Source organism: Trichosurus vulpecula, chromosome 3 (assembly GCF_011100635.1).
Source record: "Trichosurus vulpecula isolate mTriVul1 chromosome 3, mTriVul1.pri, whole genome shotgun sequence".
Taxonomy (NCBI): Eukaryota; Metazoa; Chordata; class Mammalia; order Diprotodontia; family Phalangeridae; genus Trichosurus; species Trichosurus vulpecula.
The window spans coordinates 156985000-157001259 of record NC_050575.1 but is presented as its reverse complement, the minus strand read 5'-3'; the positions used below and the strand labels follow the sequence as shown (position 1 = coordinate 157001259).

At 43.3% G+C, this 16260-nt stretch overlaps 1 protein-coding gene across 1 annotated transcript in view; it reads left to right on the top strand.

Moving 5' to 3' along the window:
* Positions 1-9776: 9776 nt before the first annotated feature.
* The window catches only part of LOC118841954 (plasmolipin), a 33973-nt gene continuing 27489 nt past the window's right edge, over positions 9777-16260 (top strand). The window contains exon 1 of the mRNA XM_036749685.1: positions 9777-10119. Coding sequence (XP_036605580.1) covers positions 9973-10119 — 147 coding nt within the window. The 5' untranslated portion in view covers positions 9777-9972. The remainder of the gene's footprint in view (positions 10120-16260) is intronic.

The following is a 16260-nucleotide window of genomic DNA, read 5'->3' as shown; positions in this document are numbered from 1 at the left end:
GTACTCTGAAATCCGGTGACACCGTTCTTCTTGCTATTCCTCCAACATGACATTCCAAATTCCAGCTCCAGGTGTTTTCTTTGGCTGTCTCCCGTACCAGGAACTCTGTTGTTTCCTCATTTTCACTTCTGGCTTCCTTCAAGGCTCAGATAAAGTCCCACTTTCTGCAAGAAGCCTTTCTCAGTTCTCCTTAATCTTAGGACCTTCCCTCTGTGATTCTCTCCAATTCAGCCTGTATAGAACTGTTTGTACATAGTGGTTTGTATGTTGTCTCCCTCATTAGACTGTGAGCTCCTTGACAGCAGGGATTGTCTTTTGCCTTTCTTTGCATCCCTAGCACTTAGAACAGTGCCTGACATGTAGTAGGTGCTTAATAAATAATTGTAGTTGACTTTGATTTGATAGTGGAAATATCTAAACATCTGGAACAGAGAATAGCAGTAAGTGGGGAAAGAACTGAGGCCAGCATGAGGATTAAAGGACATCCCACCAGTTAAGCCATTGAGCCTCCTTGGATATGTGGGGTCAGATGTTACCACACATACCATCTAGATGTTCTAAGGAACTGAGCAGGGACCAGATAACAGTGCCAGCTCGGGAGATAAGACATCTAGGTGGCTGCCATGTCCCTCAGTGGCTCCATGACCTTATCCATGTACAGAATTGCTGCCTTGGTACAGAAAACTACCCATTCAGCAAGCGGTACATAACAGAGCCTCCCACTCCTGTGCACAATCCTCTTTTGCTACTCTATTTTGTTTATAGAACTACTCATTTTATTTGTTAATTTTTTATACAGAATAAAAAATAAAATAAAATTTAGGAGACCTTTTCATTGTCTCACAACCTGTGCTCTTCTTGTTCATCTCTTTCCTTCCATAAATCTTCCATAGAGAATCTACCTAATGCACTAAAAGCTTCTTCCAATTATCTCAATATTTAGTAGATGCCAGGGCAGCACCTGGAGTGTCCATCTGTTACCCTCAATGCATCTCTTTTTCTGTTCATACATGTCCTTGATTGTGTCTTTGCTATCACTTCTTACCAGAAAATCCTACAAGTAGGTTAATTAAAAAGCACATTGCTTTGCTAGACACTGTGTCATAGCCCAAAGGGAAAAACTGGCCCACTTGCCAGAAATTGGGAGATAAGTTCCCCCTTCACCCCACCCCACTGCCAGGATTATAAATGGCTCAATTCAGGGCACAAACAATGATTTAAATTTTTTTCCGAGGTACTGTATTTAGAACAATAAGTTTTTTTAAAAATTAAGTTGATCCCACCTTTTTTAACCTCAGTGCAAGTTTAGTTGTGACATTCTTTAAAATCATCATCAAAATAATTAAAATTTAAAAGTTAAAAAATTTAAAGCCTATTAAATTAAAAAAAAATTTTCATTAACTTGTTTTTTTAATTCCTAAAGTGTTTTGTCTTGTTTACTTTCTGTGCTAGGTTTTTCAACCCTAAATCAAACTCTTTTTTATACTTAAGCAGGTCCTGTTGGCCCATTCCCAAATGGACTGACTTCTGTAGGAGAGCTTCATAAATCACTCATACCCACACCCACACCTACACACACACACACACATGCGCGTACGCCCCCACAAATACGCCCAACAAGCATTTCATGAGCACCTTCTGTTTTCAGAACTGAATATACAAAGGACTAGGAGATATATATAGGTAGTGTGATTTAATGGCCAGAGAGCTAGTCTTACAGTCAGGAAGGTCTCTGACATACACATTAGTGTGTGACATTAGACAGATGATATACTTTTCAGTGCATTCAGTGGCACAGTAGATAGAGCCCTTGGCCTGGAGTCAAGAAGACTTAAGTTCAAATCTGGCCTCAGACATTTACTAGTTGTATGACCCTATGCAAGTCATTTGACCTCTATTTTTCCTCACCTTCCTTAACTGTAAGTGAGGTAATAGTTGTACCTACCTTGCATGATTGGTCTGAGAATCAAAGAAGATAAGATCTGTAAAAAGCACTTAATCCAGTGCCTGGTACATAGTAGACACCATAGAAATGCTTATTCTCTTCCTTTCCCCTTCCCAGTGTACCAGACAAACTGTCTAAGACTCTAAGATGCAGGGCAGTGGTTAATTTGCATTGGCAGAGTTTGCTCACAAGAAGTTTCCTACATCAATGAAATCACAGGTCTGGGAGAGAGAAGTGAGGGGTGGGGGGAGAGAGGGAGAGAGAGACAGAGAGAGAGATGGTATGTTCCTTCGAGGGATATACAATCTAAACAGGAGTAGTAGAGTAAAAGCCATCAATGTAGATGAATATTGTGACATTTTTCAGACTATATGTGACTTATTCATAAATCCAGCACTTAAATAAATTGATGCTGTTGCATGAAGGAATTGAGAGGCCTCAGGACAAAGATAGATTATGAGTAGAGTTACCATGTGTGACTTGGAGAGCTAAAGAAGGTGGTCAGAGCAAAATTTGTTTTACTATTGAGCATTTTTTGTGATTAAAAAAATTATCTCTGAAGTCTTTGCTTAGAAGTAGGAGGCAACAATAGATTTTAAATTAGTTATAGTCTTTGGATCAAAGGTTTTAGAGTTTTAATCGAGGAAATTCAAACACCAAGTCAAGCAGTTTTCCAATTCCTGTCACAATTTTCAAATAAAAAAGAAGTCCCCATATATAACAAAATATTTATAGCCATTCTTTCTGTGACAGCAAAGAATTGGAAATAAAGTAGATGCCCATCAATTGGGAACTAGCTAAACAAAGTGTGATACATAAATGTAATGGAATATTACTGTGCTGTAAGGAATGACAGATGTGAGGAATACGGAGAAGCATGAGAAGATCTATATGAACTGATGCAGAGTAAAGTAAGCAGAGCCACAGTGACTATGACAATATAAATGGAAAGAACAATGGCACACCAAAATATCAAAAGTAAGTGTAACCAAATTATAAAGATCAAGCAGAACTCAAATGAAGAGATATCAGAGGACACCCCCAACTCTCCCTTTCATGGAGGTTGGAGGTCCACAGAAGTTAAACATTGCACAGGTTTGGGGACTTTCTCAATGTATTGATCAGTTGTGATTTTTTTTTCTCTCAAAAATGCTATTTGTTATATGAGGTGGTTCTTTGAGAGAGGGAAGGGGAAGAATATTTAGAATAATTCTGATGAAGTAAGAAACAGAAGCTATCAAATAAAAACATATTTTTTTAAAAAAAAAAGAACTGAAAAGCCTTTTTTTTAAAAGCCAGTAATCAACCAACAAATTATTAGTAGTTGAGTGCCTTCTGTACAATGCACTATACTAGTAGTGTCTAGCTTGGGAGATATACACACCTAAAAATATATTGCAAAAGGAGATTCATTTGTTAATTCATTCAACAACTACTTATTAAGGACCTACTATGTGCAGGGTCCTGTGTTATTCCCTAGGGGAGATCAGATCCAAAAATCAAACAAGACAATGTCTGTGACCTTATGGAGTTTGCATACTAGCCAGAAGAAAAATATATATAGTTTATATATATATAAAATATATTTTTATACATATATTTATATGTGTGTGTGTATATATACACATATATATGCATATGTGTGTATATGTGTAACAGGTATGCTCTGGCTCATCCTCTCAGGCTTACTCAACAATTTCCCCTAGGGTTCTAGGAGGCACTAATGTGTCAGGCTGCATCTCTTTTCTCTGCCATCATCTTGAGCTCCCACCAGCTTTGCTCCCTCCATTCATTAGCACAAATTAGCACTCCAGGTCCATTTGATCACTTAGTATTGATAAACTTCTTAAGAGGGATATTTAATCATAGATATAGCAAGAACAAACATAAATATTTCTCTCAATAACTCTAGGGCATACTCTCCCCTAGACCACCTTGATCTCTGGGGAAGTAGTCTGGTAACTTAGCTCTGTTCATTTATAATCCTCGTCCCATCAAGTTCACATCCTAAAGGCAGTTTTGCTGCTGGATGAGTCTGAGGATTAGCCTTTGTTGGCAGGGGTCCAGAAGGTTTCTCACAAAGATAACTACTAGCTCCTCAGGTATCACTTGCAGGACTGGCAGCAACACCTGTCTTGGATTTCAGGGACCTGTGGCTTACCCTCCAATGATGCTATACCTAGAATGGGGGAAGAATGAACAAGAAGACCAAAGGAGTTTCAATTTCTTGGGGACCATATGGCCTCAGAGGGAGACAGTCCTTCTTCCTCTATGGCATGGTCTCTCATTGGATGCCGTCACAACACCAAAACACAGTTAAAGAGAACAAAGAGAAGTTGGCTCAGGCCTTTTTGAAGATGATGACAGTTTCAGCTATGCAATCAAAGAAGCTCCTCTCAAACATGAAGTTGGCTAACTAGAGCCAGTTCCAAAATGTCCATGCATGTACCACAGATTTTCCAACATACTTCTCTCCCACATCATATCATGATTCTCCCAGATGCAACTCTTTAGCACTCTCTGAGTGGAGAGATTCCATTTGCTCTCTAGTGTCCTTCACCTTCAGGTACCATTATCATCTGAGGCCCTCTGCATTTGTACCAGATATTTATTACACACAAAACTATTCATAGGACCTGTATCTGAAACGGACCTTACAGCTGCCCAGCTAGTCCAATACTCTCATTTTTCAGATGAAAATAATGAATTCTTAAGAATTTGAATGACTTGCTCCAAATTACACAGGTTACAAGTAGCAAATCTGGGATTTCTGACTCCAAATCAATTTATCTAATATGTGATATGGTAGAATAGTTTATAAATCTGGTAAAAGAAGCTTAAAATTGCTATGTGTAGTCTCAAGAAGGAAAGATCTTTATCAGTTGATGTGGGCTATGGGGGTGAGTGTTGGGAAGAAGCAGTGGCTGTCAGGGAAGTCTCCCTAGAAAAGGGAATATTTTGAATTGGCACTTGGAAGGCAGGTAGGATTTCAAAAGGCAGAGATAAGGTTATGGGTTGGGGTTGGGAGAGTGTTTCAGGTATAGAGAATAGGCATGAACCAAGATATGGAGGTGAAAAAACACTGGATGTTTATGAACAAGTGCCAACAGTGTAGTTTGGATAATGTTCATTAAAAAAAAAAAAGAAAGAAAAAGAAAAGAGAAAATAAAAAAATCTTGGCTTGTAATTTCATCAGGGTGGGGAATTCCGAATGTGGAAACTGCCTCCACCAATGCATATAGGCAAATCACCTCCCATCAAGGTGGGGTTGAGGAGGGACAGCCTTGAACTATATATGCAAATGAAGGTGTGGTTCCTGATTAGCATAGAGAAGGCAGAGCACAATGTCATGAACTTGTATAAGAGGCTTACTGATGTTGTTTCAGACAGACTTCAGAGATACATGAGGAAAAAAAAACCTCCAAAGAAGTGGTAGAGAAAGAAAGGCTTTGGAATGATAGACATGCATGGGAAGCCATCCCCTTCATACCCCTGGACTTGCTTCAGGTTCTGGAAACTGTTGAGCATGAACCTCCTCTAAGTGAAATCATTCCTTCTCTCCTTGGTTGAACTGAGGCCTTACCTCCTACCCAGCTAAAAAAACTCATTCACTCTTCTGTATTTTTGATACTTTCAAATCTGTATAATTTTTCAAATCTGTATAATTTCTGTTCTCTGTTTTGCTTGGATAAACAGGTTTAGTTGTTAGCTAGCTGTGTAACTGGCCCTTGGTGGAGAGGGGTTAAGATGGTGTATCAGTAAGGCAATAAACACAACATCAACAATAATCATGAATATGCCTGTGTAGTTCTGTATCACAAAGTATGAGAGACTCTCCATAAAGAAGGTAAAAGAAGTATAACATTTATTCAGAAAACCATATCCCATAACCAAATGTTCAGCTCCCACAGCCAGTCAGCACACTTTATCATAACAGCAAGGAACTTAAAACACCATATAACAGCCTGGAGCCTCACCATCCCAAAACCTCTCTGACCCCTGCTGGGGTCTTCCCAAAGACAAACTCACAGTACAGCTAAGTCAGTCTGTTCAGTTTTAACAATCACGAGGGCGGCCATTAGCAGCCATTAGCAGCCATAACATCTCTCTCTCTCCCAGCATTTCCTGTGACATAATTTCCTTTTCCTGTCAGGAAGCTCCTTCCACCACATGTATCTTAGGCTTCCTGTGACATAAGCAGGTCACATGGCCTGTTAATCGGTGAGAAAGATCTTCAAATCTAAATTGCTATTACAGATGGTGAGCATTAGCCAATGGTTACCCTCTCACTTCAGAAGGCTCCAAGCTCATAGCAAGAGGCTAGAGATATTTGAGGGCAGAAGATAAATATAATTTTAGCCTGATAACTATTTTTGGAGGCTGGAGGAGAAATTGTCCTGCTTTGGCTATCCCAGACCAGCCTCTCCATATAAGATATTACCCACCTGTAAAATTATATGTGTGGGTTGTCTAAATGTATTGGTTGTTATCCTTCCTTCTTGAAGAGGACCAAGATGACATCACTATGCTTGAGTCAAGATTCAATGTGTCCAGCTGTGGCTGATCAGGCCAATCTGAGCTCAGAATGCTCTACCACAGGTCAGGCACAGATAGTCCATGTGAACATTTAGGGCGATACTCCAAACTTGCACATCCTATGTTTCCTTTGAGCTGTTTCAGTTCTGCTTTGCTCACAGAGCAAAGCACCTTCTCTGATGTAGGAATGCCATGCTGAGCAGTCCTGTGCCAATGTCTCCCATGTCACACAGTCAATTCCAAAGTTCTTGAGAGAGACCTTGAGAGTGTACTTGTGTTGCTTCTTCTAACCACCATGTGAACACTTGCCCTGTGTGAGTTCTCCATAAAATAGTCTCTTTGGCAAGTGTGTGTTTTGCATTCGAACAACATGGCCAGCCTGTTGGAGTTGTACTCTCTGAAGCAGAGTTTGAATGCTTGGCAGTTTAGTTTGAGTAAGGTCCTCAGTGTCTGGTACCTTATCCTGCCATGTGATCTTATGAATCTTCCTAAGGCAATTCAAATGGAAGTGATTCAGTTTCCTGGCATGGCCCTGATAGACTGCCCAGGTTTCACAGGCATACAACAATGAAGTCAGCACCACAGCTCTGTAGAACTTCAGTTTGGTACTTAATGTAAAACCTCTTCTCTCCCATACTTTCCTTTGCAGCCTCCCAAACACTGAGCTAACTCTGGCAATGCATGCATCAACCTCATTATCAATGTGTACATCCTTGGAAAGTACACTACCAAGGTAAGTGAACTTATCTACAGCATTCAAAACTTCTCCATTTGCTGTAACCAATGCTTCCACAAATGGATGGTATGGTGGTGGCTGATGGAGCACAAAATTAGCACAAGCAGCAGAGAATTGATCCATACTTCATTGCATCTCAGCTTCAGAGGCTGTATTGAGTGCACAATCATCTGCAAACAGAAAATCATGCACCAACACTCCCTCCACTTTGGTCTTGGCTTGTAGTCTTTTCAAGTTGAAGAATTTACCATCAGTGTGATAGCTGAACTTGATGCCCTGTTCATCCTCACTGAAAGCATTTGACAACATGGCTGAAAATATCATGCTAAATATATACATAGTAGCTTGAAGGTTGCATAGATAGTTTTGATCTAAGGTCGGGCCAATCCTTTGGGGAATTGGAGAAAAGCCATCACACTAGCTAGGGAGGAGTGAGGAGCAGGTAAGATTTAGATAAACCAAAGGTGAATGATATCTCCTCTAGTCTCCTAGGGGGTATGGGGCTAGAATTATATCTAACTGCCACCCTTCAAATAACTTTGGTCCAGGGGTATGAATCTGGGTCCAAAAGAAAAGTTTCTTCCTTGATCACTCCTAAGTGGGAAGGTAGCCATTAGCTGACACTCAGTATCTCCCCACCAATGGCTAGTTACACAAAAGACCATCACAGATAGCTAACAGCAAAGAAACTCATTTATCTAAGCAAAACAGAAAACAGAATTTTGGGAAGTTATACAAGTTAGAAAGTATAAAAAAACACAAGAGTAAACAAGCTCTTTATTTTTAATAATTTTTTTATTTTTTCCCAGTTGTATGTCAAGACAGTTTTTAGCATCCATTTTACAAGATTTTGAGTGCCAGATTTTTCTCCCTCCCTCCTTTCCCCTCTTTCTAAAATGGTAGGCAATTTGATTTAGGTTATATATGTGCAATTTTGTAAAGCATATTTCTATGTTAGTCACAGTTGTGAAAGGAGAAACAGACCAAAAGGAAAAAAAATTTTAAAGTAAGTGAAAAGAATATTCTTTGACCTGCATTCAGAGTCCATCAGTTCTTTATCTGGATGTGGATAGCATTTTCCATCATGGGTCCCTTGTATTTGCCTTGGATCATTGTGCTGCTGAGAAGAACTAAATCATTCATAGTTAATCATCATACAATGTTGCTGATACTATGTGTAACAGTTTTCCTGGTTCTGCTCATTTCACTTTGCATCAGTTCTAAATGAGCTCTTTAGTTGGGCAGGAAGTAGGATCTCAGTTCAAAAGAGGGAATGATTTCAGTTAGAGGGGATCCATTCTCGACATTTTCCAGAACCTGAAGGAAGTCCAGGGGCATGAAGGGAATGGCTTCCCATGCATGTCTACCATTCCAAAGCCCTTCTTTCTCTACCACTTCCTTGGAGGTTCTCTTTACCCGTGTATCTCTGAAGTCTGTCTCAAACAAACTCAGTAAGCCTCTTACATAGATTCATAATGTTGTATTCAGCATTCTCTATGCTAATCAGGAGCCATATCTCCTTTTGCACATATAGTTTCAAGGCTGTTCCTCCTCAACCTCACCTTGGTGGGAGCTGGGTTACATAAGTAACAGCTGATTTGCCCATCTGCATTGGTGGAGGCAGTTTCCACATTCAGAACTCCCTACCCTGATGAAATCACAAACCAAGGTTTTTTTTTTTTAAGTGGACATTACCCAAACTGTTAGGACTTAGTCATAGACAACCAGTACTTGAAGGGAAAGCCTTTATAGTTTTGAAACATGAAATGGGGCCATTTCAGAACTATGTCCTTCAATTTGAGGAGTATTCAACATACATGTTCTGAGACTGCTTCGAATACAAATTGGGTATTCTCCTGAGGTTGTGCAGAAGCTTGAGTCTGGAGGTCATTCACAAGCTCCGTTAGCAGATTTCCTACAGTGAAGTCCTTGTCCTTATCCTCTAATAAATTCTCCATGTAGAATCTCCCTAACGTGCCCATAAGCCTTTCCCTAAGTCTTCTTACTTTCATTATTTTTCTCTTTGGCTACAAGACGTCCTCTTGTCAGGCCCTCGTGAATGGAGGACTTTTAGGTGAAATGTTGCTGGGCACTGCAAGGAGGGTACCACCACATTCGCTTGGAGATATATTAATTTCCTACTATGTGGAAGGCACTTTGCTAGGTGTAGGGGGTTCATAAAGATGCAACAAGGGACCTGCACGGAAGAAGTTTGCGTGCTCAACGAATTTACAACCAGTCACCTGCTTCCTCTTTTTCTCCTGATGAACCTCCTAGTTCAGGTAATGCCTGTCCTCTTGCCTTAGATCTCCCAAACTGCTATTCCTCTTGCCCGGAGTTTCCACGGCGAAATCCTGTCCCAGAGACTCCCCATCAGGGATCTATCTCCAAGGGCAGAGAACTAGGAAAGAGTTAAAAGAGAAGGCGGTGCCGGGAACTTTAAGCATCAGCAAGTACCTGTATATCTCCCCTGCTCTCCTCCCCTCCCTGGATCCCTCCTTCCCTGGCGCCTCCCAGAAGCTCGAGTAGGAGCGTAGGGGTGGCGCAGTCTGTGCTCTGTGAGCCCGAGAGAAACTAACGCGGAGCCAGGCCAGTCCCTCGCGGAGAGCAAGCGCCAGGCGCAGCCGCTTCCATCTCCGCCTCCACCTCCACCGCCGCTGCCTGGAGCAGGGACGCGGAGATCGAAGCGCAGGCGAAGCATCGGTCCCCGCGGTCTTCAACCCCCAAGGTTGGGGGTTGGAGGGCAACCGGACCCATGGCTGACTTCCCATCCAAAGTCAGCACCCAGACCAGCACCCCGGTGCAGGGCGGCGCCGGTTCCTCGCTGCCGGGGATCGGGGCTCTCCGACCAGACCTCGGCTTCCTCCGCTCTGTATTGGGAGTACTGATGGTGCTGGAGATCGTGAGTTCGAGCCTCTGTGCCTCTAGGGCCCGCTGGCTGAGTTGGGCGGAGAAGGCTTGCGGGTGGCGTTGGGTACATTTGGTCGGGAGGAATATGGGACCCCTATCCCGGTAGCTGGGGATTTGTCTCTGGGAGACCGCGCCTGTAGTCTCAGGGAGGGGGCTGAAGTGGGGCAGTTCCTGTTCCCCCAATTACATGCACTGGAACCAGAGAGATCACACACACACACACACACACACACACACACACACTCACTCACTTTGACATAACCAGGACCCTGTTAGGACTGGATTCCCGACCCAGACCCCTGCTCAAACCATTTAAGGAACTTGGATGGTTTGCATTTAGCAAATTCTACACTTGGCATACCTTCTACAGGACTCCAGTGGACCTGGACCTGCCCGCCCTTTCCCCTAACACAAGCTCATTCCTTTTGCTTCCTACTTGGTCACGCCTTAGTACACCTTAGTCTTACCCCAGTCCAAAAAAGGGGAGGGGGGGGAGTACATTCTATTTCGTTCCACCACACACCTCAAATTGTTCCCTGCCCAAGAGTTGTTTTTGTCTAAGGGAGAGGTGTCTGAGGCCACCTAGGGTGGCTTTTTTCTGTGAAGCTTGGAGCTGGGTGCACCTGGTTCTTGCTGGGTGAGAAACTAGGCTTGACTGGTCCCTGGAGCCCCACAGTAGGTGATCCACAGCTTTAGCAGAGAACCTTAAGCTGACCCTCTGCTTTTCTGACTTGTTTGCAGTTTGGGGACTTGAGCATCTTTTAGAGAGATGGTCCATGTTATAGACTGTGGAATGCATATGCTAATCTTAGTACATATTGATCCTCAAAACTTTCCCACACATTTCCAAAGTATTATGTAAGCTAGACGACCACCCTGAAAGGATCTTGTGGAGAGAATGTCTGCATTGGGTGGGAAGTTGAAGTAGATGACCTGGAAAGACCTCAAAGGCCCTTTCCAACCCTAAGATTCTATGTGTGGTCCCACACTGAAGCACAGAAAAGCCAGCTTTTGGAAGCTAGTAGCTTTCAGATGTGAACTTTACCTCTTCTGCTTTTCAAGCCAATGGACATTAGAGGTTCTTGAGAAAATGTAGTCTGGCAGAACAACTTAGGAATTTGCCCCAAATGTAATCCACCCTACCCTCTCTGCAAACTAGCCCTTGATGACGAATTGAAGGCATGTTACTGTGGACCAGAGAGCTGCCTAAAAGCCAAGAAGCCCTGGGGTTCAAGTTCTCCCTCCATGTGACTAGTCACTAGTTCGCTTCTCAGAGCTAGGCAATTTTCAAAGACTTATCACAGAGAAGGCACCAACCTGCAATGGTGGAAGGGCTTTTCTCAGCATCAAGCTCCCTAGGCAAGTAAAATCAGAGGGTCCAGTCCCTCTCCATAGTATAGATGATCTTCCCTGAGGAGGTAGAATTGTTAACATAACAGGATTTATTGCTTCTCTTTGGTGATGGGTGAAAACACAGCCCCAGTCTCTCTGCTTGTCAATGGCTCGGAGACCATTGATGCCTTTCCTCTTCCTGAGCATTCTGGATACAAGGAAGCCAGTGATGGAGGAGGAAATGGATGTGCTCTAACTTCTATTATAGCATTAGCATGATATTCTTGGGTTTGTTCTAGAGTTCTCATTCTCTGGGCCTACGGACAAGGCTAGGACTCTGCAGAAGAAGTGGTAAGCATGAACTTTACTCATCATCTTCTCTGTCACCAGCCAGAGAGGCTCAGTTTTGCCAATATAAAAGGGCTTTAAGATTTATTCATTTCTTAAAATGTGGCCTACAGTTTAAGAAGCACTGAAGGGGTTGCAAGTGAACATAAGAAGCCCTGCTTTAGAATACAGTTTTAAGAAAACTCTGACCAAGTCATCAATAAGGTATAGACACAGAGCACTGAGCAGGATGGAAAGCACTGGAAAGCAATAGATAACAATACCTTGTATCTGTATAGTGCTTTAACACTTTCCAAAGTATATTATGTGAACCCCATAGCAGGCTTGTGGGGTAGACAGGGCTGATAACAATTTTGCCATTTTCCAGATGAGAAAGTAGAGTCAGAGTGCTGAAATAATTTGTCCAAGGGCCTGCAGCTAATTGGCTGCAAAGCTAGAAATTAAATTTAGTGGACAGACTGAATTGGGGTTAGAGGATCTAGGTCCCACTCTGTTTTCCTGCTTACTGCTTGTGTGGCCACAGTGAGGCCTTGGAGGTCAGTTGTCTCCTCTGTAAAATGAGTGGGATGGACTACGTAATCTCTAAATTCTATGATCTTATCTTAGATTTTAATCTGGAGAAGAAAAGACTTTAGGGAGGACATGATCACTGTTTTCCAGTATTTAGGCTATAAAAAATAAAAAAAGGAGTTTAGACCTGTTCTGGTCAGCAAAGTGGGGGCAATGAAGGGGTGTTGCAGAAGGGCAGGTTTCAGCTCCACATAAGGAAAGACTTCCTAATAATTAGAGCTGAATGAAAGAGAAAAGGGAGGCTTCGGGGGTGGCTGGATCCCCATGCTTGGAGGTTTTCAAGTGGAGGTCTGGATTCCACTTGTAGGGGATCCCCATTCAGGTATGATTTGGACCAGATGATCCCTGAGATCCCTGTGAATTCCAAGATTCTGTAATTCTGTCTGCTGGTTGTCTCTGCAGGCTTTTAATCAGGCTATGTTGTTACAGCCTCTTCTTGTGGGAAGCCCCAGTTTCTAACTCACCCGTGGGCAGTAGGGTGGGTGTTTTGAGGAATTCTGTCTCAGAGCCTTCTCTCGGAGGGAAGGGGAGGGGAGGAGAGGGCAGGAGATGGGTAGAACCACCACTTTCTAGCTAGGCTTATCATATCGGGGGGCAGGTGTGGGGAGCAGGAGCTGGCACATCAAGCTGGCTGGTTCCGGAAGTTAGTGATGATGAGTGGCTCATTATTCTGTTCTGGCTTATTTCCAATAGGGGCAGACATAGCAAGTTTCATCTAGTTCAGGGGTGGGGATCCTGCGGCCTCCAGGCCATGTGACCTCAAGGCTGCAGGTTCCCCACCCCTGAACTAGTTGGTGCTTCAAACTCCAAAGAAGGCAAAGCTGCATCAGTGCTGTAAATGGGACCATTTGCCTCTCAAGCCTTTTCTTTTTTACATTGTTTCCTGAGGCTGGTGGTAGTGTAGCCATACTAATTGTCCAGGTTGAAAAATTAGGGTCAAAGCTCCAGCTGACATCCAAGAGTATCCTAGTTCAGTGCTGGGTGCCTCCAACCTTCTTGATCATTCTAGCAATGGGAGGCAGAGAATGGGCTCTTTTGGGAGAGGTGATAGTCAGCTCTGAGGTATCAGAAAGGAATTGTTTTTGGCTATCCTGGAACTCTGGGCTTTTCTCTGTCCTTCCTCCCCCCACCCCAGGGCCAATGTGGCAGTGGTGGTAGTGGTGGTTAGAGCCAGACTCCCCCTTTGAGCAGGGGTCTGAGTACTTAAGCTTCATTCCAAAAGCTAAATATTAATGATCTTTGGCTGATACATAGTTTTGAATGATCAATGTTTCTATTCATGTTAGCTATCCAAATTATTTGACCTGGCATTAGAGGTCCTTCACAATATGGGTCAAACCTACTTCCCCAGTCTTTTCTCCTGCCAAATGAACTGTCCATCAGTCAAGTGGGACTGCTTACATTTGTCGCACTTTTCTGCCTTTGTCCACCATTCCCTACTGACCCAGACCCTAACCTTTAAGTTGCCCCTATAAGGCCCAGTGACTCTCTGAAGCCTACCCTCATCACCAGAGCCTAAACTGATCTTCCCGCCTCCTTTCATCTTCTGTCCTACTTACTTGCTCCCCTCCTTTGGCACAGTGATCACATACTGCTTAGTGCTGTCATTGCCTTATGTGTCTATCTGTGTCTCCCCAGTTAGATTGTGAGGTATGAGCATAAAGCAATGAGGCTGGATGCATTGCTTTAGTCAACAGACCAGAACATAATACTCCTTTGGATGGATTTCACCTCGGGAACTACCTGTACACTAATTCTGGAGAAGCGTTGAGTCCTGGACTAGGAGTCAGCGAACCTACATCTTAGTCCTGTTTTGCTATTTCTTGGCCATGGGTCCTTGGACAAGTCACTTCAGGTGTACAGCCTGTTTCCTCTTTGATCAGACACTGTAGGAATATCTGCCCTGGGTTGTGTTGGCACTTGCATGTAAAGTGCTTGACCCAATGTGCCAGTAGAAGGGGACACTTTCATTTCTGGGACTCTTCTTTGGGAATTACCTAAAGCACGTTCTTTTTAACCTCCTAGGGAGCTGGGGGAGGGAGGTGTGTGGGGGAGAGGCACAAATCCTCAACTTTCCAGGCAGATTTTGGGAAATAGCCAAAAGTCTTGGAGATCCAGACAGTTGAACTAGGTATCTTGGGTCAAAAAATGAGGTGACTAAAGAAATCAGATAGATTCTCCTGTTGGGCTCCTAAAATATCTCTAAAGGCCTTTCCCAAACAGGAGGTAGTTTTGAAAGTGTTTTGGACAATGGGAGCAGCTTAGAAATAAGTGTGTGGCCTCCCAAGGTGACTGACTGCCTTGAAGGATATCTTATTCACTTGAATGTAAGACTTTCTGGTCTGTTGACTAAAATATCAGTCTTATGACTTTATTGTGATAAGCTAGGGCGGGTCTTTCTCCCTGGGATCTGGACAAGAAATTTGTCCCAGGCCCCAGGCAAGATTTGAAAATTATACCTCCCCTGTGTGACCTTCTACAGAAGTTTTGAATATTCCAGGTCACATTTTACTTGACTTGTCACAAAATGAATTACTACATGCCATAAAGAATGGGATTATTTGGCATTCAGAAGTATAAAAAGTCACGTATATTAAAAAATCATTCATAAAAAGTCACATTAAAAGTATGCCCCAGCCCCTGTTTATTGTGCTGTGGGCAGCTACCTACGTCCCCTATGCCTAGTCTTGACCCACCCTACTCTTCTTTGGGTCCTTCACAGTATTACCTTATAGCGTCCACTGCAGGCCTTCAGGAAGGTCTTGCTGGCTGGGTGGCTAGTCATACCTACAGTTTGCCGCATGGGAGTGTGCCAGGCTGAGCTGTGTACTCCATGCATCACTGCGTCCCACTGTTTGCCCAGGGTGATAACTGTGTGAATCTGGTATCAGGTTTAAATCCTGCCCAGCCCAAGTTTGGCATGGAAGGCAGGGCCAGCATTCATTCCACTTAGAGTCAGAAGTTCAAGTTTTCTTTTGGACCTGCTGCATCTTTTGAAAGGCCTAAAGAGAACTCTCTCACTATCACCTGGAATGTGAGCCTGTGTTCCTTTTGAGTGAAGAATTTCATCGTCAAGGAGTACCACCCTCCTCTGTGGCCTAACTAAACAGCCTTATTGTTCAGTATCTTTGTTACAAGCCTGTGTTCAAAGAAGTCCCATTTTTAATAGCCTGGGAAGGAAGATGTTGTGGTTGAAGGGTACTAAATGTGAGCTGGACTTTCTCGGCTCAGGAGTTACCACATTTGCTGCTACTGGTTTTTATAAGGCTAGAGATGAGATAGGATATAACTTAGCAACCACCCTAAGGCTGTTACAGTGGGAGGAATGTTGCTTGAGGAGTCAGAAGCCCCTGCCACTTACTGCTTGTGTAATTTGTGGGAAAATCATTTCCTTCCTCTGGGCCTCAGTTTCCTCCCCTGTAGAAGGAGAGTGTTGAATTGACTTCTAAGGTCTTTCCTACCTCTGGTATTCTGGGATTTGGCTGGAGGAGCTCTAAATCTGTGCCCCCATACCTAGTAGGCAGTTGTCCCCTAAAGAGAGCATCTGGTATGTCCCCTGCAGGAGTGTTTGTAGAGATTCCCTGGAGTTGGGGGAGGAGAGGGAGGTGACAATTCATCCCTCCTTGGTTAAGAGAGAGGCCAGGCCTAGGTTTCTGAGTGTGTGTGAGTATGTGTGTGTGTGTGTGTGAATGTGTGTGTGTGCATGTGAGTGTGGGTGTGTGTGTGTGAATGTGTGTGTGCATGTGAGTGTGGGTGTGTGTGTGTTATATACACATCAAACAAATCTTCTTAGGGTTCAGACATCCTGCCCCACTGTCACCTCCACTGGTAAAGGGACCAAGTCATTCAAACTCCAGGCCTAGTAACACAAGACCTGTACTGA